Source organism: Panthera leo, chromosome E1, assembly GCF_018350215.1.
Source record: "Panthera leo isolate Ple1 chromosome E1, P.leo_Ple1_pat1.1, whole genome shotgun sequence".
Lineage (NCBI taxonomy): Eukaryota > Metazoa > Chordata > Mammalia > Carnivora > Felidae > Panthera > Panthera leo.
Window position 1 is genome coordinate 55,333,177 of NC_056692.1, and position 25,553 is coordinate 55,358,729.

Consider the following 25,553-nt stretch of genomic DNA (forward strand, 5'->3'; position numbering starts at 1 on the left):
GTATTTGCTCAATACAGGTTTCTCCTCTCTGTCCATCTGCGGCAGAGGCTGGCTGTCATCTTCTCCTCTCACATTTCTCATCTCACAGTTTGTGAGTTCAAGCTCTGAGTTAGGTTCTGCACTGACAGTTCGCTCTCTCCCTAGCCCCCTGCCCCTCCGCCACTCATGCTCCCACTCTCTCTCAAAATAAACTCAAAACAAAACCACCAAATGAACGCACGCTTCAAGAGCATATACAGCGTCTCCCTGTTCTTTAGTGTAAAACAGGGCTCAGGCCTGGAGAATGTGCATTTCATGGAAACATGGTGTCTTGGGGGAATGAAAGCATTTCTAAGGCACCAGATACCATTCCATGTTCATTCTTCCCAGTTATCCAGGCGCTCTGGTAAAGCAGAGCTCCATCCACACATCGCCGAGTGTAAGCAGGTCAAGGGGGCAAGACGAGGAAAGGCAGACTTCCTGTGCCCCTGGCCTTATCTCTTTCCATGACGTCAGTGTCTGTGCCCTCAAGCACCATCTTGGAGTACCTGAAGGTGGGGTCTGGTGCCACAGAGACTGCCTTGAAGCCCTCGATGGGAGCTGTCAGCACTGCTCCCTCTGCGATCGTGTTTGAAAATGAGCCTGTTACCAGTGAGCCAGGGCGTACTGGACCTCCTGCTGCTGCAGGGCCACCGCAGTGAGTGCAGTCGGAGGAAGTCTCAAGGCCACTTGTCCGCCTAACTCGCCTAACTCGCCTAACTCGTAGGCATCAAACGCAGCTGAGCTGTCCATGGTGCATGCCTCCCCAGGAATTACACATTCATGGTGGAAGGGGATCCAAACACCAAGAAACCTGTGACCAAACTCTGCAAAAGCATCACCGTTCCCATTAATTCCAGTGCTGTTCTGACGCAATGAGTCAAACAGAGCAAAAAGCCACAAGGAGGCTGATGGGCAGGGCCTTAAGTCCTCACTAAAATGGCCCCACTTTGGGAACAACTGCTCAAGCTTCGGAGTAGCCAGCACAGGTGGTCCAGGAGACCAGCGGTCCAGTATCCACTGAGGTCATCGAAGAAATGCGAGTTGAAAACTACTGCACAAGTAGGGCAGCCACAAATGAGGTAGTGTGCTGAACTGTATTTAAGAACTAGACCACGAACACGGGGCCCCTGGGTGGCTGAGTCGGTTAAGCGTCCTACTCTTGGTTTTGGCTTAGGTCATGATCTCATGGTACATGAGTTTGAACCCGGCACGGGGCTCTGCATGGACAGTGTGGAGCCTGCTTGGGATTCTCTCTCTCCCTCTGCCCCTCCCACACTCTCTCACTCTCAAAATAAATAACTTAAAAAAAAAAAAAAAAGATTCTGTCTCCCTCCTTCTTCCTCTCCCCCACTGGCACAGTCTCCCTATCTCTTGCTCTCAAAAACAAAACACAACAACAACAAACATAAAACACACACAACACAGACCAAGAAATTCCTTGGGTTCAATTTCCATCAGGCTCTCCCCAAACAACACTTGTTTGGTCTAGGACAGCCAGCATGATGTGGTCAGACACTCCTGGTCTCACCTTGCAACAGCCAGCTGAACAGACGCTTTTTTTAGCTACTTAGCACATGGAGACTGCTTCAACACACAGCATTCTGTGCCTCTGTCCTTTATTTAAGGGAGGGGGAGAGGGGATGAGAACCAAAGAAGCCATGCTCTTTTGGTTAAGCATCTGACTTGGGCTCAGGTCATGATCTCACAGTTCGCAGGCTCAAGCCCCACATCGGGCTCTCTGCTGTCAGCAAGGAGCCTGCTTCAGATCCTCTGTTCCCCCTAATCTCTCTGCCCCTTCCCCTGCTCACGCGCTCTCAAACATAAACGTTAAAAAAAAAACCCAAAACACCAGGCATGCCTGGCTGTGCCCTCAAGCATCTCGGAGCACCCAAGGGTGGGGTCCAGGCATCCACATTGTGAACAAGCCCCCCAGGGACCCTGATGAACAGCTGAGTATGGGCATCCCTAATTCAGGGGCCCAGCAAAACCCACATGCTCCCCAAGGGGCTAGGTGAGTCAGAAAACAGGACACAGGAGTCCTGACATCGGACGTAGCTTTTAGGTTTTTACTTTAAGACGAAAGGGGGAAAAAAAGAGAAAAGATACAGAGTGAAGAATTCATTGTATGTTTATTATTCACAGTTAATCACTACCTACCAAATGCTATCCGCAGAGTTAAAGGATTAAGTACATAAGTCTTTTTATTTAAACACTGATTTTTTTTTTTAAATATATACACACAAAACTTAGTTTAGCAAGGCTTCATGATATACACCAATTCCAAAATAAAACAATCAAATGGTCCAGGTGTAGAATGCCAGAGATTCCTCTTATCATCACCAAGGAAAGGAGAAGCTACCAGAAAGGGCGTGAGGTGGCAGATGCTCCATCCAGAAGAGCAGCCGCCTCCGGGGCCTCTGAGTACTCCGGGCCGAGTCCCGCTCCATAACCAAAGTCCAGGGAAGACTCCAACCTCCAACCAATTGGAGACTTCAGAATCCAAAGGCCGTCACCAACTCCGGGCAGCCCCATTTTTTGTTGCAGGAATGGGATCAGGTGGAGAAAGTTCACAGGCACATCACTATGAGGGGCAAGCAGCTGACAAGGCGTGCAGAGAGAGCTCTGCCATGGACACGGCCTTCCTACATTTCCCACTTGTCCTTCCCCAAACAGTCCCTGCCTCACGGAGACACTTCCTTGGGGGGGGGGGCGGGGAGCAGCTATAAACACAGCCCACTGGGAACAGAGACACGAAAACCCAGCCACTTCATCAACGCTGCCCCAGTGCTCGCCTGGGCAGGTTAGGGAGGCAGCACAAACGAAGAAAGCCACGAACAGACACCTCTGTTTCAGAGCAAGAAAAATGGAAGCTCTCATTTTCTACCCCAGTGCTGGAACACAGTACAACCTAGGACAGTCACAGAGGGACGTTTTAATCTCCTTGGGCTTTCCTGTTTGGAACTTGCTGGCTCTAGGGTTTTGTGTCTGGAGGGGGTGGGGGGAGGGACGGTGGGCGCTCTGGAGTTGAGGAGGGGCAGACAACAGCCTAGATCACAAGGTCAAGGACTCTGACCCCCCTCCTCCCTAGGTTAGATCCAGTCCCATGTGGGAGAAGCTGTAACCTCTCCTCCTTCCCCGGCAGCAGGCGCCACTGCAGACCCCAGAGGGCTGACAAATATTAAAGCTGAACCTTCCAGGCTCGTGGCTGCGGACAGGCAGAAATGCCCACACCCTCCACCTGCGCTGGCCTCCTCTCCTCTACCCCACTTCCTCTCTCCCTCCCCCTACCCAGGGAGGATGATGTACACAGAGTAGGAGACAAATTGGCTGAAAAGCTCTGGACTGTCTTTAACTTATTTTAAAACAAATAAAAAAAAAAAACAACAAAACACCACTCATAAGCAACTCTTGAAATAAGGAAAAAGGCACTATGAAAAATCAACGTGCTTAATGATACCACGTGGAGAGAAAACAACATAGAAAAGAGACAAAGGTTTTCAGGTTGACTTTTCTCGGGAAGCCGTGAGGGGCCAACAGTCCTTCCTTTTGCCCTGCTCCATTTCCAACTGTGTCACAAGACGCTGGGGCTGGGGGCCGCCCCTCTGGCAGAAGGTGACCAGCAGGGGCTGCCACCCACTGCCCTCTCCTCTGTGCATCGACGAGGAGCACAACGACGGCTGTTCTTTCTTTCTTCTGTCATTCCGACTACGACAGACAGTTTGCATAGAGAAAATACCAGCCTGCTTGGTTTCTTTTCTTTTATTATTGGCATCAGCTAGGACTATATGTGGTATTAGACGTCATGCACTGATGGACAGAAGAGGAAAAGGATGAAAAAGAGGAGAAAGGAGCAGCGGTGAAAATTTGTAATAAAAACTCTTTTCTTAATTTATAGGTAAGTTTTGGCATTTTTATATCCAACACCCCCTCCCGCCCCCCCAAAGTTCCAACCAAAGTGAGAGGGTCACCAGGTGACCCAGCCAGGTGTTCTGAGCTCCCTCACGGGCTGCTGTTAAGGCAGCTCGTGGGTTTAAATCTTTTGTATGTGTTTTAAATTTTTCACTTTCTTTAAATAATCTCTTCTTGATTCTTAGACGTTCCGGTTCACAGGGGTGACGTAATTGCGGGGAAACATGCCGGTCTGCCCGTGGCAGGCCCCTTTCCACCAGTTGGGATCTGAGTTATCCATGACGTGGATAAAGTCTCCCCGACGGAATCCCAGCTCTCCATCCTCCTGGGGATCAAAGTCAAAGAGGGCCTGGACGTATGTTGGTTGCTGCAGAAGAGGGGCAGGGAAAGAGCACATGCTGGGTCTCTGCTCACAGCCAGCCCCCTGCTAGGTGGGGCTGGTCACAAGGGCGCAACAGATGTGTGTGACTCTTTATGTCTCCTGAGATGACCTCCCATTTCTCCTCCCCCTCCATTTATCCTTATAGGTCCTACATCTACTCTCGTGGGTACAGAGTACTTTCACCAAAGCCCACAACACGCCAGAACACGCTGGAGTCTATTCCGCCACGGCGGCCAGGGCACCACACCATCGAAGCAAGTACTGCTTTCTCAGGGAAGGAACTTGGGAAACAGCAATCAGGCTTTGGTTTACAACTCCAGGCTTTGAAAAGGCTTTACTTCCCATCACTTTATTGCTTATGAAGTCCTTAAGGTTTTACAGAGTCAATAGCTTAAATAAAGTAAGGTGGAGGGCCACCTGGGTGGCTCAGTCGGTTAAGTGTCCGACTCTTAATTTCTGCTTAGGTCAGTTCGAGCTCCACATCGGGCTCTGTGCTGTCCGTGCACAGCCTGCCTGGCATTCTCTCTGCCCCTCCCCCCCACTCACGCTCTTCAGAATAAAAACTTTAAATAAATAAATAAAAGAAACAGGGGCGCCTGGGCGGCTCAGTCGGTTAAGCGTCTGACTTCAGCTCAGGTCATGATCTCATGGCTCGTGAGTTCGAGCCCGGTGTCGGGCTCTGTGCTGACAGCTCGGAGCCCGGAGCCTGCTTCGGATTCTGTGTCTCCCTCTCTCCCTGCCCCTCCCCTGCTCATGCTCTGTCTCTGTCTCAAAAATAAATAAAAACATTAAAAAAATTTGTTTTAAACAAACAAAAGTGGAGCTCCCCGTAACATAGGAATACAGGAATGAGCGTGGACTCCACTCCCTCAACAAGCGAGGTTTCCCTCCTAACTTGCTTCCAGCGATACAATATTGGACAGTGTTAAAGACCGTTTCCCTAGAGAGACATAGGTGGTAACCAGCAACGCACTGCCTCAGCCGAGGGAGCCTCTGGAAAAGGCAAAGCTATTTTGTTTCAACCACAAACCTTTAACATGAGCTAAAGGGAGTATTTTGAACAGTGAGCACAGAAGCCCTGGCGGTAACCCTCTGAGAAGGTACTGGCCTGCCCGAGGAGCTACTCTGAATCGCTCAAAGTGATCCCAGTCTCTCTGGTGAGGCTTACCTGCGGCACCTGTTCTATGTCCCGGAGAAATATCTGCTGGTTTCTGGACACGGATGTAGATCTGTGGTAATCTACCAGCTCATTCAAAGAGTTGAACTTCACCACCCAGAGGAAGTACTTCCCAGCTCCATCTCGGAGCACCTTGAAGTGCTGCACGTCATTCCCAAACCTGGGGGCGCAGAGAACAGGTCAGAGGGCTCTGTCCTGGCTCCCTGGGGGTCACCGGCCCATCAGATCAAGGAGGGGTCTCGTGAGGACTAGCATTCTGGCAACACTCCTCACAGGCTGAGGCACAAGAAGACTCCCTCGCTGGAGAGTTAGGACACCAAGTGCTCCTGAGAAGCCTCTAGGGGACTGATGCTTACCAGTGATGACAGGAAGTACCCTGGCCAGATAGGGAAACCCTGTCCATCAGGTCAATTCTGAAGATGTTTGTAAAACAGAAGAGAATGGCCTAACCTATGGCATGCCTCTGCATGCCCTGCACTGTACCACATCAAACAGAACCTCATTCAAGGCAAAGAATGTGACTTCGTTAACTTTTCAAGCAAAAAAATAATTAAAACCTTATGTGAGATTTCAAGATGACAAAAGGTGGGACAGGAAGGAGAGAGAGAGGAGGGACTGGACATACTTTCAACAACTTTCCCGGAACTGGGACAGTTTAGTCATGATTCCTGCGTAGGGATTTTAGTTCTACTCATGGGAGAAAAGCATCAGAACAAAAGAACGTAGCAGAACAGTAAGTCCAAGAGGCTTGCCTATCACCCTCTTCCATCAGCCCACAGAAGTGGGACCGCGACTGGGTGCTGACCGCCCCTGACCACAGTGCTACGTGGCTGGGAGCAGCAGCTCAGCAAGGCTCTGCCTGTCCTGCTCACTGCTGGGTCCTCAGCCCTCACCAGGCACTTGATGAACATCTGTAAATGAAGGACAGCGTCTCTTCTCTCCTTCAGTCTCAAAGGGGGAAAGAAATGGAAAAACTTCTTAAAAACCACCCAGCAGGTGGCAGCACTGGGCCTCAAGCAGGGGATTCCATGAGTTCAGAAACCGTGTTGCTATTTCATGGGAATCCCTGTGTGCCGCGAGGAAGGAGGCCACATTCAAGAGACACTTCTGACTCCACAGAAGCCACAGAAGCCTACCCCCCACCGGTGTGAGGCAGACAGTTTCTAAAAGGTGTACTGGGTCCCAGACAGTGAGCTGTTACCTACCACAGTGTTTTCCATCACTGACTCACATCTTGACAAGAGAAACATCTCAGAGACTGTGGATTCTTGAATCTCCTTTGAGAAGGTTTTTTTTTTTTCCTCAATGTTTATTTATTCTGAGAGAGAGAGAGGGAGGGGCAGAGAGAGATGGAGAGAGAGAATCTCAAGCAGGCTCTGCACTTGCAGCACAGAGACCAATGTGGGGCTTGATCCTATGAACCGTGAGACCATGGCCCTGAGTATCTTGAGGTGCAATTACTACCTTGATGTTTCTTGTTATCCTGTGTTTCATCATCTGTTTCCTTACGTTTTATGCTGATCTGAGTAGAAATCAAACACTATCAAACGAGGAGGACAGGTAGTTACTCGTGGGTTAGTTCTGAGTGACGGCCACCACCATGGCAGGTGGTATGAGGTTGGAGGCCTTGATTACCAGTAAGTACTGTGCATGCTCATGCGGTAGCCACTGGCAATCTCCTGAAACAATTCCGTTTTATCAAATAAAACTTTAGGGGCGCCTGGGTGGTTCAGTCGGTTAAGCATCCGACTTCAGCTCAGGTCACTATCTCGCGGTCCGTGAGTTCGAGCCCCCATGTCTGGCTCTGGGCTGATGGCTCAGAGCCTGGAGCCTGCTTCCAATTCTGTGTCTCCCTCTCTCTCTGCCCCTCCCCCATTCATGCTCTCTCTCTGTCTCAAAAATAAATAAACGTTAAAAAAATTAAAAAAAAACCAAACTTTAAAGAGCCCATGCATTTACTGTTTCAAAAATAAAATTTGAAACAGATGTTATTACTACCTTCAACAACACAAACACCTAGGGGGCACCTGGGTGGCTCAGTGGGTTAAGCATCTGACTCTTGATTTCGGCTCAGGTCATGATCCCAGGGTCGTGGGATGCAGCCCCACATTGAGCTCTCAGCTGACAGCCGGAGCCTGCTTGGGATTTTCTCTGCCTCTCTCTCTCAAATAAATGAAACTTAAAAAAAAAAAAAAAAAAAAGGCATTGGTAGAAGAGGAAAATTCTGATGATAATAATTAGACCCGGTTTGACTTTTTCATGTTGGCACTAAAAAAACTCACTCTATAGGACACTGATCTGTGAAGTACTGTATCACAAAAAACTGCCTCCCATACCTTCAGTGAGGAAAGGAACACAAAAATTCAGTTTAAATCTACATTTCCAAAAATCGTACTGGTTCCTAAAATGAAACAAGATATTCAGTTGATTCTGGAAACTGAAATATCTACATTCTGTGCAAATGGCAAATAAATCGTCTTACGGGCTTCGCTTAAAACTAATCAATGTAGGGGTGCCTGGGTGGCTCAGTTGGTTAAGCATCTGACTTAAGTTCAGGTCATGATCTCATGGTTTGTGAATTCAAGTCCCATGTCGGGTTCTGTGCTGACAGCTAATAGCCTGGAGCCTGAAGGCTTAGGATTCTGTGTCTCCCTCCCTGTCTATCCCTACCCTGTTCATGCTCTGTCTCTCTCTCTCAAAAATAAATACACATTAAAAAAATTAACCTTTCAAGTTTTTATTTAAATTCTAGTTAGTTAACATATAGTGTAATATTAGTTTCAGGAGAATTTAATGACTCATCACTTACATACAACACCCAGTGATCTGGGTCTGTATGTGACCTAATCACACTGTCGTATAAATGATGTATAAGTGATGTGTAAGATTCCCAGGGCAGGGGTGCCTATGATAATACATTAAATGGAAAAAGATGGAGTCAAAACACATATGGAAATGACAGTTTGATTAAAAATCCTTATTTCACAGATGAGAAGCGATTTGCTCTGAATCCTCAAGGTTCCAACTTCTAGCCTCCATGATTCCTTGAGTGGTAAAATTCCCACCTTCCCCATTCGTTCCCTGCTTTCCAGTTCCCCTTCACATTTATATCTACCACAGGGGAAAGCAAAACACCCCCAAACCCTTGTGTTAACCTTTTAAAGGTAAAGTGAGAGGCCCAGGACGGTGTAGACTCAAACTAGGCATCACCAACTGAACACTAGAGTCACGGGGCTCTAAACTCAGTGCTGGTAGAACTAATTTTTAAGAGGAGCCAGAAATTACTATTTTAATGTAAAACTTTCTGATTCGGTAAAACACAGTTTAGGCCTATCCTTTACCAGTTGCCAACCTTTGGTGTGTGTAGCCAGACACCCGGCCTGTGGCTTCACAATTCAGATCATCAGAGAGAGGACTCCAGGAGACCAGAGCGGGAAGTACTTACTTGACGGAGAGGGAGAAGTCCCCAGGGGCACTCTCACTCTCTCGGATAAGAAAGGCCCCATCATGCCGCTGTTTGCTAAGCATTTCTTCTGCTTTGGCTCTGGGGATTTTGCCAAAAAACCACCTAAGGAAGGAAGACAAGCCAGTCAACATCTGCTTCCCCACAAAGAAACGGGATATCCAGCCTCCGAAATGTGAGTAACAGAACACTCCTTGCCAAAGGAAGGGGCCTCCCTCTTTACCCTCTAGTGTCAACATGCCCCACAAAGCCATTCAAGTCAGCTACTCCCTTGAGAGATGGACCATCTCCCTTCAAATGACTGTTCCCTACCCTACTCTCCAGAAAGTGACTCATAAGGCATGATCGTGGGCCACTCTTCCTATAGAGGAAGACACTTAAAGATGGGCCTCCCGGGCCAAAGCCCACTGGGCTCCCTACTGACTCATCAGCAGGGCACTGGGGAAAGCCCGGGTCTGTCAATATGAAGCACGGAAGAACCACATAAGGAGAGACAGGCCTCTACTTGCAGCCATTTGCCAAGGTCACGGTTTTGCTACAGTGGGATTAAGGGAAATGGAGGTAGGAAACCGGAAGGCCCAGAAACTCGAGACAGGGCTACTTCTTGTAATGGCCCAAGGCAAAGAGAGTCAGGCTCTGAGAGAGCAGCCTCTGCTATCACAAAGGCTGGCACTCCTCTTGAGGCCCCGCTCTCTGCCATCACTGCTCAGAGTTGGCCTCTAGGAACCATCAGGAACATTATAATTTATCCTATGCAGAGGCAGCTAGTGGCAAAATTCAGCTTTTCATTTGGAGGTTACAGATTCTTCTGCTCTCAATGCTAATTCACCTTGGCCACAAGAAAAAGTGGGTGAATTCATGCAAAACTATGGGAGTATCTGGCCTGTGGAGGAGGAGGAGGAGGAGGAGGAGGAGGAGGAGGAGGAGGAGGAGGAGGAGGAGGAGGAGGACGAGGACGACGACGACGACGACGACGACGACGACGACGACGACCACCACCACCACCACCACCACCACCACCACCACCACCACCACCGGTGAAAAGAGCTTAAAGTCATAGCTGCCTATTTCACACAAAAACCATTACTAATTAGGATGAGTGAACTGTGAAAACAATACTCTCTTTTCAAATTTGTCTTTAACGTGTTATTATTTTAAAAAGCAATGATAGGGGGGCCTGGGTGGCTCAATCAGTTAAGTATCCAACTCCTGATTCCGGCTAAGGTCATGGATCTCACAGTTTGGGAGATCAAGCGCCATGCTGACGGTGTGGAGGTGTGGAGCCTACTTGGGATATTCTCTCTCTCTCTCTCTCTCTCTCTCTCTCTTTCTCTCTCTGCCCCTCCCTGGCTCGCTTTCTCTCTCAAAATAAACAAACACACATTTAAAAAAATAAAAAGCAATGGTATTACTTAGAGCTAATAAAGATCTATCTGCTTCATCAGACTCTTTACATGGTACTTTGGAAGTCTGTTTATATATACAAGCTGTAATAACAAAGGTACCAAAAAGTCCGTTAAACTAATAAATCTAACTTCTACCTTACAAGTACGGAATCTCTAAAGTAACAGACTAAAAAAATTTTTTTAATGTTTTTATTTATTTTTGAGACAGAGAGGGACAGAGCATGAGCAGGGGAGGGGCAGAGAGAGAGGAAGACACAGAACCTGAAGCAGGCTCCAGGCTCTGAGCTGTCAGCACAGAGCCCGACACGGGGCTCAAACTCACGGACTGTGAGAACATGACCCGAGCTGAAGTCAGACGCTTAACCGACTGAGCCACCCAGGCGCCCCTCTAAAGTAACATACTATACTGATATTCAAACAGAGTGAGCTGCTAGGGAAGATATGTTCCGAAGCTGCTATTAGCTGGATTCACCTTTAAACACTCCTAAACCTACCTTCCTGTGTCTTCCTCATGTTGAGTACTATAATGCCAGGTTGCTGAGGAGCTGCTACGAGCTAGCTTCTGGCTCCTACAAGTAACTCAAGGGTAAGTCCTCCAGGCCTGGAAGTCAGGCCGCACGAGAGACGTCACATATTAATACAACAGAATGATCTCCAACTATGAAAGGGCAGCTGACTGTACTGAGACCATTAACACATTTTCTATTTCAATCTCTAGTGCTTTCAAATGTGGGATGCACTTGCAGGCAGTAAGCATCTGACTCGGGGCTGGGGGGGGGGGGTCACTCAACAGCCGCTCTCTCTTCCTCCTAATCCCCCACATCTTCCCACCAAGCAGATATTGTCCCTTCTCCTCCCGTTTTAAAGTATAAATAATATGAATTTTAAATAGCATAGATATTCGTCGAGTAAAAATAAAAAGCAAGACTTCCCTCAAAGTCCCCACAGCAGCAACTGTCAGCAGTTATGGGGGGTCGATTTTAGACCCTTGCTTCCGACGCACAAATTCGTAGATCTGGCCAGTGTTTTCCTGCCCCAGCTTAAAACTAACTCAGTTTTGTTTTCAGTTAAAAAAGATAAACTTGGGCCACCTGGGTGGCTCAGTCGGTTGAGCGTCCAACTTCAGCTCAGGTCATGATCTCGTAGTTGACGAGTTCGAGCCCCACATCAGGCTCTGTGCTGACAGCTCAGAGCCTGGAGCCTGTTTCAGATTCTGTGTCTCCTTCTCTCTCTGACCCTCCCCCATTCATGCTCTGTCTCTGTCTCAAAAACAAACAAATAAACGGGGGCACCTGGATGGCTCAGTTGGTTAAGCGTCCGACTTCAGCTCAGGTCACGATCTCGCGGTCCGTGAGTTCGAGCCCTGCGTTGGGCTCTGGGCTGATGGCTCGGAGCCTGGAGCCTGCTTCCAATTCTGTGTCTCCCTCTCTCTCTACCCCTCCCCTGTTCATGCTCTGTCTCTCTGTCTCTCTCTCTCTGTCTGTCTCTCTCTCTCTCAAAAATAAATAAATGTTAAAAAAAAATAATTTTAAAAAAAGGATAAACTGTAGTGAAATAAAGTACTCTGTATTGGGATTTTTACAAAGTAAACACACTCATTATAAGCACCCAGATGGAAAAACAGAAAATTAGCTGGAGACCATTTTACACTTCTTTTGTATCTGCTTCCGTTTTTACTAAACTAACTCTCTCTCTCTCTCTGTCTCTGTCTCCCCAGTTAACGACATTTAAATAGTGACACGTATATGTAACAACATGACTACGGTCACAATCTTTTAAATCTTTCAAAGTTGGGTTTATACTCTGACACAAATAGCAAAGGAGAAAGCTAACAAGAGGAAGTGGCTCATGTCCAATTTAATTCTTTACTATACCCCACAGGCTCCCATCCACATGCACTCAGTGTGAAAAGCACGGATCTGGATCCACCCCCAGTATGTACACAACCCGTGTTGCAACACTTCTGCCACCAATCACTTGGTAGTCTGTTTAATTTGTTAACCTGAATGCTGTATTAGAACGTACTCCATTTGAAACTTCCCTCCTCCTAACAAAAACTAAAGGTAGGGGGACAGCAGGAAGGAGGGGAGAGGGAAGGGGGGCTTAATCCCCTGTGCTCTCCCACAGCTATGGGAGCGACGTGGACCCTGTACCTATGGATGACCAGTCAGAGCAGTCCTGAACAGAATACGTGTCCATGAGGCCAACTGCTGCAAAGACCCATGGCCACAGTCTGTTCAGCAATATGGTTTCCTTGTTCTGAGCCTGCAGTGGAGAAGCACTGCCCGCATTTCAGCCAGAGGCTGCAAAGACCACCACCATGGAGGCTGTCCTGGATGCTTCCCGACAGATTATTATTCCAGAGTTCTTTAGGGTCCTTGAAAAGGGACAAGGCAGGATAGGGACTCTTCCTCAAGGGCTAAACCATCAACTGCGCAATGGGGCAGTAACTTGTACCTTCTGAGGAAGGAGGCCTTTCTTGTGTTTTCCCAACAGTTGGATTCTAAACGCCTACATTACCTCCAACAATTTGAAGAAAAACAAGGATTTAGAGCCACTGGCATTTTATTTAATATAAAAGTTGCAGTATGATATTCTGCTGAATTCCCTTTCAGCACGGAAATATGGAAATGAAAAGGAACTGAAGTTTACTTTGTTATGACTGGATTGAATGCAGGAGCCAGCAAATTAAAATTATGGCCCTCAGCCCAAATATGCCCAGTTTTTATATGGCCCACAATCTAAGACTTTGACAAATTTTTAAAGGGTTATTTAAAAAAAATTCGAAATATGTGACATGGCAGATATCGCAAATAGTTCTCAAAGTCTACAATATTTATCATCTGGTCCTTTACACAGAGTTTAGCCAACCTTTGATCTATTTTGAGGATAACTGAAAGAACAGATGTGTACAGACTACCTGGCTTATACGGACCGAGGGAGCTCCCACTGTGTGATCTAAGGAGTCCCCCCCACTCCCGGTAACCACTACCCAACTGCTTTTCCCCATGGAGTGCATCCCATGATGCTGTCCATGGAAAGTTCACACAGCCCCCAAAGCAAATACTGACACTAAATGGTTACAAGGATGCAAAGCTGTCCTTAGTATACTTTCCAGGACATCTGTACTAGTCTTGTGTTCATCTTCTGGAGTTTTTTGGTTACCATTTGTGCCTATGTTTTAGTGACCTGGGCATGGCTGTTCGTAAACCCCTGATCTAATATTATGGGGACTTCAAATAAGGAGTATTAGTAATCCACTGACAGGGGTCCAGGAATCTCTTTCACAGACACCTTTGGAAGTATTTTTTTTTTTTTAATGCCTACTCAAAAAAAAAAAAAAAGATAGCATTTGGCTCTTATTTATTTGAGACAGAGACAGAGAGAGGAAGTGCACGTGTGGAAGGGCCAGAGAGAGAGAGAGAGAGAGAGAGAGAGAAGTGAGGTTCACCTGGGGCTTGTGTTTTTACCCAGAGCAGGGCACAAAGCTCACCCGATGTGGGACTCAAACTCACCAACTGTGAGATCATGACCTGAGCCAAAGTCAGATGCTTAAAGACTGAGCCACCCAGGCGCCCAGCATTTGGCTTGTACTTGACTGCCAGTGGTGGTCACCTCTGAAAGGGGTATGTGTGTAGAGAGAAACTCATGTACTCTAGAGTTTCCTACAGTGTCTTTTATAATGAGAACTAAATTTATAAGTTACTGAAATTATAGCAGTGAAATAAAAATAGCTTCCCTAATTTCTAGGATAAAGAGAAATGAACTAGATGATCTTAAGGGCCCCTTCGGGCTCTGTGACACCGAGCCGGGTGTGTGATTAGATGGGGTAAGATCTTCGCTCTAGTGCTTGGGAGAGGAAAGAAATGACGGGCACCCATGAGAGCAGTGACAGTGAAGGAGAGGGACAGTTGGGCTGCTATTCAAGGTGGGTCAAGTCATCTAAAGGGCTTCTTATCATTCTGTGTTAACCGAAGTAGACACAACTGACTCCTCCCTCGTGTCTCAATGGCACGCTAGTCTGAGTACGAAGCCTCAATTCCCACCGATGTACAAGGAATGGAAGAGACTGCTTCTGAGGGAGGAGCAGGGCCAGTGAAGGAGATGGTGGGTGAGGGTGGGAAGGCTGTGGTCTATATGGGCTCCCAGGGTCCCACCATGTCACCTACCAGTATAAACTGGGTGGGGGAGGGGAGGTTCCTAGGGAGAAAAAGAGAAAAAAATTCACTGCTCTCAAGAGCCTGGAGTAGGGAGATTATTTTGTTTTCTCTAACGCAGGAACACTGAGTGGTAGGCAAGGGTAGTGATACTAAGCATTTTCTGAAAACCTATTATACTGCCAAGCATTGTGCTCTGGGGATACAAAGATTATTAAGATAAAGTCCTATAGGGTAATCAAATGTATCAACAAGACCCTGTGGTAAGTACCCTTTCTAAAACTCAAAACATGTAGAATTATGAAACACTTCTGGCCCCAGGGGTTTTGTGAAAAAGAATCCTGGAGTGGCATTACTGTTGTTTTATTATTTGAAGATCACAGACAGTATCAATCCAAAATGTGTACTATTATTATGTAATAGTATATAAACTACTGTTTCAAAAATGAAACAATTGCTTCATTAAAGATAACCAGCAACTATTATCAGTCTAAAACATACTACTATTGAGTATTATCATTACATACTATTAACATGCAAAATCAACATGCTTTGTTAATTTTCTGGGAAGATAAAAAATACGACTATTATCTCTAGGATCTCAATTTTAAAAACATTCTTTGAAATGAGCAGATGGGTCTGACCCTTGGAAGACTAGCAGAGCCCAACTTACGGATGTGGTTTCATTTCTATGTAATTCTTGGGAATGAAGCCATCTTTCCCATTGAGCTCTGCCTTGTACCAGTTCTGATCACATTCTTCATTTAAAACCTGAAAAGAAAGAAAACAAGGGGGAAAAAAAATCAATCATTTCCTTTTCTTTTTTTTTTTCCTCCTTATCATTCTTAAAAAGGCAGCCACTAAGACAATGCATGTTGCCATTTAGGTTTGTTTGTATAAGGTGTTATTTGAAGTATGATCAGTTACATGGACGTAAAACTTCACGTAAATTCAGAAAACCAACGTTATTGCCACTTCTTATATATTCTAGTTAAAAAAAAAAAAGAAACGGTCTCTGAAAATGAGAGTCTGGGGCCCCCAAACATCTAGCATTAACCCCTAGATGCAGATGGGAGAATGAGAGGGGAAAGTACCAGTTTGGGAAAGGAGATTCTGGACAACAGCAGGCATTGATGCTGGAGAATGAAGGGAGCCCTACAGGGATGCTCTCTAGGAAAGCAGGCAGAACAGCAGAATGGAGAAGCAGCAGCAAAGAACTTCAAGACTTCTCTAGAACCCATCTCCAGAATCACAGATCCAATCCCAGGTCAGCCACCAAACAGGTGTGTCATGTACGTACATCCTTGTGTCCTCATACGTGAATCGTTTTTTAATGAAAAAGCACAGCAAATCCCACTTCACTCACCCTCAAGGCCACAATGCATTTGAGTTAGAAAATGCTGGAAGCACACCACCCAGCCCAATTCAGGGGGAAGATCCAGAGCCCATAAAACCGAAACACGGCATTTAGAGAATGACTGAAAACATCCTCTACAAATGTGACATGACTACCCAAGGTTATGAGCTAGTGAATCACACATTGATTTTCAGATCCCAAACTGTTCCTTGAGAGTTTACATGGATAGGCTGGACCATGATACTGCATGACAGTATAAGGAGCAGAAGAGAACAGATAGAGTAGAAAAGCCACCTCTGAATTCTAGATTTCTAACAAAAGGTAAAGAGCAGAAGGCATTTTAATGACTTAAAAGAGAAAATAGAAACATGAACCCAACTCCAAAACGCTGAACACAAGAAAAGGTAGATGGACCAGCAGAGTGGCAGTTAGTCTATACTATACAACAAAGTTCTGTAAAGAAATTTTTTTTAATTAAAAAAATGTTTTTTAAAGTTTATTTTTTCTTTAAGTAATCTCTACATCCAATGTGGGGTTTTAACTCGTAACTGCAAGATCAAGAGTCACATGCTCTTTTAAAAAAAAAAAAAAAAATTTTTTTAACATTTATTTTTGAGACAGAGAGAGACAGAGCATGAACGGGGGAGGGTCAGAGAGAGAGGGAGACACAGAATCGGAAGCAGGCTCCAGGCTCTGAGCCATCAGCCCAGAGCCCGACGCGGGGCTCGAACTCACGGACCGTGAGATCATGATCTGAGCCGAAGTCGGCCGCTCAACCGACTGAGCCACCCAGGCGCCCCAAGAAAGCTGGTAAAATTCTTTACAAAATGATTTATTCAAGGGGTGCCTGGGTGGCTCAGTCGGTTGAACATCCGACTCTTGATTTCGGCTCAGGTCATGATCCCAGGGTTGTAGGACTGAACCCCGTGTTAAGGCTCTGCGCTGAGCACGGAGCCTGCTTTAAGATATTCTCATTCTTATTCCCTCTGTCTCCTCTCTCACTCCCTCTGCTGCTCTCTCACACTCTTTCTCTAAAAATAAAATAAATCTTAAAAAAAAAAAAAAGATTCTCTCTCTGCCCCCTCCCTTGCTCGTGCATGCTCTCTCTAAAAAATAAAAACCACAACCAAAACACCAAATGATTTATTCAAGATGCTGAACGATGCTGTACTCATTATCAAATTAGAACTTAGACTGCTCAGAGTGCATGATGTGTAGGTACAGATGGTCCCTGACCTATAATGGTTCGACTGATGAATTTTTGGCATTACGATGGTGTGAAAGTGACACATTCAGGAAAAAACTGTACTTCAAATTTTGAACTGTGATAGTTTCCTGGGCTAGCAATACATGGTCCTATTCTCTTTTGTGATGTGCAGCAGCTGAAGCTCCCAGTCAGCCATGCAAGCCTGAGGGTCACTAATTAATGCACTGACAGCCATTCTGTACCCATTCAGCCACTCTGGTTTGCAAGTTTTGTTTTTGTTTTTATTGAAGTAATCTCTACACCCCACGTGTGACTCGAACGCAACAACCCTGAGATCAAGAGTAGCACGTTCTTCTGAATGAGCCAGCCAGACACACCCAGCCATTGTTTCTCACTCTCAGTACGGTTTGCAATAAATGATGTGAAACGATCTGCACTTTATTATGGAAATAGGCTTTGTGTTACATGATTTTGCCCAAGTAGAGGTTAGTGTTTCGAGCACAATGAAAGTAGTCTGGATGAAGCTATGATGTTTTCGTAGGTGAGGGGTATATTAAAGGCATTTTTGATTTGTGATAGTTGTAAGTTGAGGAAGACGGGACTGACATTCCAAAGTAAGACACAACTTTAGACAGGTCAGCTACCCAACAAACAGCCAAGCTGCATCAGCAACAGCTCTAAGCAAATTCACTCCTGAACAGAAGTTACAACCTGACGCGTTCTACAGTCCTGGTGCTGATCTGTGACGCTCGTCAGCCTCTGGCCCTAGGTGTCAGATAGTTTCAGCGGGCAGGCTAAGAGGGCAAATCCCGCAAGAGTTAATGAATGTGAATAGCTCTAAAAAACCAGCTACTGGTAAATCCCAGCAGTTTCAGCGATGAAAACTTTTGATTACTGTTTTCCCTTTTAAACCAATCATTAAGTTTTATTAAATACTGCAACGTTACAAACCAATACATGTAAAATACATTCATAATTTTGAAATCTGCATTTTAAAGACCATGAACTGTGGCAGCAGCCAGCAGTTATTCTGTTGCTAGCCCCGTCACACAGCCCATACTGAGGATAAGTGTTCCCAAGGTGCTCCCTGCCATGATAGCGCTGGCATCCCTGAACAGTGAGGTCACTCTACCAGTGTCACCCAAGATGCGGTGACCTCGGGTGGAAGCCCATAACGTGCCGGTGTCACAGAAGATTCAACAGCATGAGGGTGAAGGAGCGATTTCAGAAGTTGCTTAAGGGAGCACCTGGGTGCCTCAGTGGGTTAAACGTCCAACGGACTCTTGATTTCGGCTCAGGTCATGATCTCACAGTTCATGAGATCGAGCCCCATACGGGGCTCTGCGCTGACAGCGTGGAGCCTGCCTGGGATTCTCTCTCTCCCGCCCTCTCTGCCCTTACCCTGCTCACATGTGCACTCTCTCTTACTCAAAATAAACACTAAAAAAAAAAAAAGGCAGTATTCTGTTATCTACCAAAAAGAAGAGCTTATAGAAAAATGTGGCCCAGTAATTACCTAATTAATAATATCAGTAATAAACCTGTAGGCCTATGAATAAGAGTTTTTCAAAATGTCTTTAAAATTCCTGAAATGATGCATTCTCTACCTTAAAGATTTCTTGGAAAAAGAGGAGAATCAGGCTGACAAGGAGGGGGCTCTGGCCCATTTGGGCATCAAAACAGAATAAGGTAATCTGCCGGAAAAGGACCAGTTTTAATTTGTGACCAATAACCTCGCAGAAGAGGATAACTATGTTACACACCAGTTCATATAGCTGCACATTCTTATCACCTTTACTAAGGGCAACCCCCCTGAAGAATGCTCCCCCCTAACAAAAGAATTTATGGGACAACTCTCAGACTTGGCAGCAATTTAGAACTACGGTTTTTTCTGCAAAACAAAATTATTACTTGGTGTTTAGTATGATTTTCTCCCCAGGAAGGCAGGGAAATATGGAATTGATGCACTTAGATTATTTTTAATGTATGTGAATAGTTAAAATTTTTGGTTTTCTGGAACATTCTATCACCTTGAATATCACTTTACCAGAAAGTCAAAATGTTGCTGTGCATGCCTCTAAACTTCTCTACTCTAGAACTTAGAAGACTGGTTTCGCTGGAGGCACAGCTCAGGAGAAACAGTGTATCTGCCAGCCCGGGCCACCCTGGGAGGCACGGACCAGGTCTTCCCACCCAGCGGCTTCACTGGTACCTCAGCACGACAGGCAAGCCTGCAGCTGGGATGATGGAACACATATTTACAAACTAAGTTTTATTTACACATCTAAATGCTTAAAACAGCAAAGGACACAAAATAACTGAAGTGAGTCCACAGTGGAGCAGACAAGGGGACCAGAACCATATGGGGAGGAGTCTGCACCTGTAAAGACTGGGTTTAACTTCCTAAGGATTTACATGAACACTCGCATCCTTCGCTAGCAATTTAAAAGGCCTGATCAGAGTTCTGAGAATGAGGAAGCGCCCCTCTCCCCACTCGCCACGATGGAAGGCAAGCGCATTCACTCGTTCCCTCTTAAAGAAAATAGATGGTGGAGTTCAACAACCAAATCTTCGATCAGTCTTGAACATTCCAAGGAATATTTTCAGCTTTTACCTCACAGCTGCAGGTTCTATTAACTCTCATAATCCCTCAGATTATGACTCTGCAGCCACACAAAACACTCTAGTTTAACAGAAGCAAACTGATCGAGAGAGGAGATTACAAAAGGAGGAAGTGACAAGTTTCAGTGACTTTTCTTCTTCTTTTTCTTCTTTTTTTTGGCACAAAGACTGAAAATAATGTCAGAACCAAATCAGAAAGACACCTAAAAGATGAGGAATGATGTGAGGTTTATACAGGACACCTAAAACCATTCCAGTCCACGGAAGGGGACATAACAGGGGCTTTCGAGGTGTCGTTAATGTTCTGTTTCTTGACTGTATGCTGGCTACCTGGGTGTTTGGTTTGTGAGAATTCACTCAACTGGGTACTTAGGACATATGAACTTTTCTGTATGCATATCATACTTCAACTAAAAGAAATACTCGGTGTCTGACTGGCTCACTCAGTACAGCATGGGAGACTCTTGACACTGGGGTCATCGGATTGAGCCCCATGTGGCGGGTAGAGTTCACTTAATTAAGAAAAAATAGTGAGAAATCTTTCAGTCAAGAGAACAGAGTCCTATTCTGGTCCAATTCACACATCAGAAAATCACACCAGGGCTTCCTCATACACTTTGGGCACAAACTTCTCACCCCCAAAATACACAGGGAAGCAGAAAACAACACAGCGAGACTCCAGAAACTCCCACAATCATAGCTTACTATCACTACTCTATGAAAAAAATTTTCTCAGAAATACAGCTTTCTTCACCACGTGGTTCTACGTTTCTCCATTATGTGATTTTGATACTATTCATTGCTGCCCTCACCCCCAATCTGACACCATTCTTAAAGCAATGCAAATTTCCATTTATACCAAGTCAAAGCTTTCCAAGTGGAAGGAGGAGGTGGAGAGATGGGGAGGGAGGGCAAAGGGAAAGGGAGGTCAGGTCAAAAATTTCAGTCTCAGGCCTCTTAGGATCCACCTGATCTGGATTCAAGGGGCTGAACACATGAGTTCAAATTCCAGTCTCACCAGTGAACTATGTGGTCTTGGGCAAATGACCTGTTCTCTAATTTTGGTTTCCCCACCTGTAAAGTGGTGGTAACACCTACACCTCCCGGGGTTACTGAGGTGATTCATGAGAAAATGTGATAAACAGTGTAGCAATCAGTACAGAGCTACATTTCAGCTGTCTTAGTGGACAAATTTCACAACAGTTAACTCTGCCTTACACATGAGCAGCATCAGATCATAGAAAAGGTGGCAATCCTGGGGGGACTGAATTTTGTCTCTACTAAATTTCATGTAATGCTGTTCGTGGGCACCAGCAGGACACATATTAACAGAGCGCAGGGATTCTTGTTTTATTCTGAAAACACACAAATACAAGACTCTGGGCTTACTTCAAAAAAGATTTTAAATGCGGAGTTCAAGGGTTACAATAACAGCTAATTCTTTTCCCCCATCTCTTCTATACCAATATTGGAAGACAAGAACTGTACTCAACTTTCTATACAAATTATGGAAAAAGGTATCTTTTAGGAAAATGATAGACAAGTATTTTGTTTATAGACTGCTAGTTTAGATTGTAATTTGAAATATGGGGCTATTCTCCTGCCTGAACATATTCAGTTTTTTGTAAATAAACAACAAAAAACATGATTTTTAAAAAATAGGTATGCAGTGCAGTTATGGAACAGTAGGCCAATCCAGAGTTGTATCAATTCACAGAGCAACTTATGTAAGAGCACTTGTGCGTGAAAGACAGGAACAATTGCATATTTAGGCTCTTACACATAAGGTCCCCAAAATACCACTTCTATATGATCCTTGCATCATGGAAATTCAACAAAAGCCAGTGAGTTTCCTCTGCTCTTCAAAGGTCAATCAATGCTACAGGAACAATACTAAAAAACTGCCATGATGTGAAGACAGATTTCAAGAATCTGGTCATCATATTAACCTGAAGTTCTTAGAAAAGGGAGAACACACACACACACACACGATGCACATACACGCTTTTAAAAGGCTTGAACCCCTAAAAAATTTGACAGGGTCCTGGCTAGGGTAACTGCATTGGGACAGCCACTTAAAAATCAGTTGTGTTCAGGGGCTCCTGGGTGGCTCAGTCGGTTAAGTGTCCAACTTTGGCTCAGGTCACGATCTCATGGTTCATGGGTTCGAGCCCCGTGTGGGGCTCTGTGCTGACAGCTCAGAGCCTGCACCCTGCTTCAGGTTCTGTCTCCGGCTCTCTCTGCCCCTCCCCCACTCGTGCTCTGTCTCTAAAATAAACGTTAAAAAAGAATTTTGTTTTTAAATCAGTTGTCTTCAGCTGTCTGTTGAGTATTTTATTGGAAACTCCTAGAATGCTCTTCAACTTTAGACTCCCATTGCATGGATTATGGATTCGGTCTCAGACTTGCACTGATTCACTGCTAACACTTGAGATAAGTGCTTTGCAATCACCGCTCCGTCTGTTACGGGTTTTGTCAATGTGAAAACATCTCAGTTAGGCTGGCTGCTCTACTGTGCCAAATCACGAAAAACACCCACACTGTAGATAAGCTATTCAGCTTTTAATGATGAGATGACCAACTTAAAGGCAGTTTAATAATTAAGGTTCCTGGTCCCACAGAAACCTTCAATTGTTTACCCAAGCACGCTCAGAGCAACAGTTCTCCAAGTTCAGCCACCAGGTCAGTCTCCAGGCTGAAGGACTACAGCTCCTTTCAACACTTGCCGGGGAACCTATGGCCCAGTCAAGACACTTGACAGGCAGTCGGCCTTTAGAGACCAGAAAGTTGAGAAAAAACGAAATGCATTTATGAAGTTTTGTGTGTAAACATCAAACTATACCGTTTTATTTATTAAATGGTTGAAAGAGGGGTCCCTGTCTGCCTCAGTCAGCAGAGTCTGCAACTCTGGATCTCAGGGTCATGAGTTCAAGCCCTACATGGGGCGTAGAGCTTACTTAAAAATAAATAAATAAATGGTTTAAAGAAAGCCTATTCAGGGGCGCCTGGGTGTCTCAGTGAAGCATCTGACGTCCGTCGGGTCAGGTCACGATCTCACATTTTGTGAGTTCGAGCCCAGTGTCGGGCTTGCTGCTGTCAGTGCAGAGCCTGCTTCGAATCCTCTATCCCCCTTTCTCTCTGCCCCCCTCCGACTCTAGTGTTCTCTCTCTCTCAAAAATAAACATTTAAAAAAAAGGCCTATTCATTAAAAAAAGTATTCACATAAAGATACCAAGAGAAGAGGTATTTTACCTTACGGTGAGGACCTCTCTCAGCAAAAGTATAACATTTGTGCCAAGAAAAGCTGTTTTTAGTTCTCTTTGAGAAGGATATTTCTAGAAGATTCATTTCTTTGGGGATCCAGGAGTCTGAAATCTTTGACTTTTTTATGTTATTTTCTTTTAAGAGAGGATTGCATTTATCAAAGTAAAGAAATCCAATGGGCATTTGTTAGTTGAGCCTACCGTCTGACCACTAGGGACACACGGTGAAAGGGGCTCCGTTTTGCCCTTTAAACAATTGAGAGAGAATGAGGAAGGGAGGGAAGGAGGAAAAAAACACTCAAACTCCCAAATTTTCCACTGGTAAAAATCATTCATCGCTTTTACACTGCCATTTGAATATGAACCAGTTGTACCCCAGAAATAGTATCTTCTTCCCTGTTGCTCAAGCTCGATTTCTGTACCCTCTCTAAACAGCTGCTACCAACGGAGATCAGTTTGAAAGGGGAACAGTGGTGAATCAGGAGGCTGAGGCGTACCAAATGCCCAAGCATTAAAGCTGCCTTAGTTTGACCTCAATGTATTGAATGCTCCAAATCAGTTGAAACACCACTGTTTTTCTCTTTAAAAAGTACCGAGTAGCCTTCCACAGATTCAAGTTATCCTTAGTTTGGCATTCCAGTTTTCATAACTTGGCCATCACCCACTTAACTGCCTTCCTACCCACTTAGTTCTCTAAAAGAACCCTTCAGTTCAGTCAAGCAAGTCAACTCATCAACCTCTAAACACACCGTACTTCCCTTTGGTTAGACTGTTCTCTTCCTTATCTATTTGATAAGCTCTAAAGATTCAGTTCAGAGCTTACAACCACCTTGGTCAACTTTTCTCTGTTTTACTTTTATAGTAGTCAAGGGAGGATCATGCTCAACAGTAACATAATCGCTTATAACATCTTATCTACCACTATACTTTGTACTGTGTACGGGTGTGCTTTGGCCCTCTCCTAAAATAAACTGCAAATACCCTGAAGCTGGCTCTGTGCCCAATTCTCCATCTGTGGTCCTCATAGTGCTTAGAATGGTGTCTAGCATATTTTGAGGAACTGACTTGTATATGGGGGCTGTGTTATAAGTAACGCATACCATAACCCAGAGCTAGCTCGTCTAAGGAGAAGCACAGATGATACACCACCGTCAAATTCCTTGATGAAAAACAACAGCCTCTTAAACAGACCCTAGTAAGAAGCCTGACCATCACAAGTCTGTTTCCCCAAGGACGGAGAGGCAAAGTAAAGCAAGTAATAGAATCATCAGGCAGTCAGTCTTGCCGTCCTACTTGGGCACCGCTGCCCAAAGACTTCCATGTGAAGATCTCAAAGGGGGTATGCTAAATCCTTTCCACAGGACTATCTGCTGTTACTTTCCCCAAGATAAAAAGATATAAGGCAGGTATATAGGAATGGGTGGGTAGGGAAGAGAAATTTCAGTATGGAATGGAGAAAAGGAGTGATGACTGGATGGAACAGGGATAGAGGAAGTGTAGAGGCTACACTGTCCAGACTAATACCTTTCAGCAAGGGAGCACTTCCTGAAATGCTGACATGCCTGCTTCAGTCTGCATGTCTGACTTGTGACAGACTTTTGCAGGGTATTGTTTTATAGCTACAACCCTTCCAGAAAAATTTTTATACGAGACAGTCCAGAAGACCTCGGACTTAACTATTCTTCCGTTGAATGGCAGCTAGATTGATGTGGAGAGAAAAATGATTAGACAGACACAGACACAGACACAGACACACACACACACACACACATTATATTAAGAGTTCATGCATTTTTTTTTAAATGTTAAGACTTCCTTTATGTTTATATATATAAGAAAATGAACAATCAAGAAGGCTAACCAAATTATATTTCTCTTTCTCTGAGCAACGGTTAAGTACTCAAAAAACAAATCAGACACTTTCTTCAACCCCTTAAGGTTCAGTTGTCATTAAAAGCTGCTTGTGACATTTCAACAAAACAGGAAGGTAGTTCACACTTTACGTGCTATTACTCCACCCAGATAAACCTGGAGGCAGTGAAACCTAAGTGCACAGGCAATACCCCAAAATAAACTCTTTCTACCAAAAGGGTACCAAGAGTTTCCACTCAAAATAATTGTCTTTTGTGTTCTGTGATTCATGGAAGCTGTATTACACTGGTGTAGCTGACTGCTCAACAGAAAAGTAAAATGCTCTCAGAACGTCAGAATTTCAACGGCAGGGTGTTGGGAGAGATGGGGGAGGGAGAGGGACAGCGATAGATACCAGAGAGTTTCAAGAGAGAAAATTTTGCGCATTTGAAAAGTTCAGCAATGACGGTCTGCTCTAGGCAGGTACAATGCACAGGAGTGCCAGGCCATGAGCTAGGGGAGCGAAGGAGACAGTGCATACCCCTCCCCAGGAGCTCGGAGTTTGGTACCTGCTAGTGCAACACAGGGAGACAGACGCCGGGAGAGGAGGTAGTAATGGGTACTACCTACAGCAAGGACCAACTCAACAGAAAATATGAGTTCCCAACACTGAAGAGAAAGACCCAAGTCCAGTTTAGAAGACACAGGAAAACTTCCTGGATCAAGTGTGAACTAGGT

At 45.2% G+C, this 25,553-nt stretch overlaps 1 protein-coding gene across 1 annotated transcript in view; it reads right to left on the reverse strand.

The window, feature by feature from the left end:
- Positions 1–2,131: 2,131 nt before the first annotated feature.
- GRB2 (growth factor receptor bound protein 2) overlaps positions 2,132–25,553 on the reverse strand; it is a 73,757-nt gene continuing 50,335 nt past the window's right edge. The window contains exons 3-6 of the mRNA XM_042917345.1: positions 15,189–15,286; positions 8,935–9,057; positions 5,481–5,649; positions 2,132–4,297 (exon numbers count right to left, since the gene is read on the reverse strand). Coding sequence (XP_042773279.1) covers positions 4,112–4,297; positions 5,481–5,649; positions 8,935–9,057; positions 15,189–15,286 — 576 coding nt within the window. The 3' untranslated portion in view covers positions 2,132–4,111. The remainder of the gene's footprint in view (positions 4,298–5,480; positions 5,650–8,934; positions 9,058–15,188; positions 15,287–25,553) is intronic.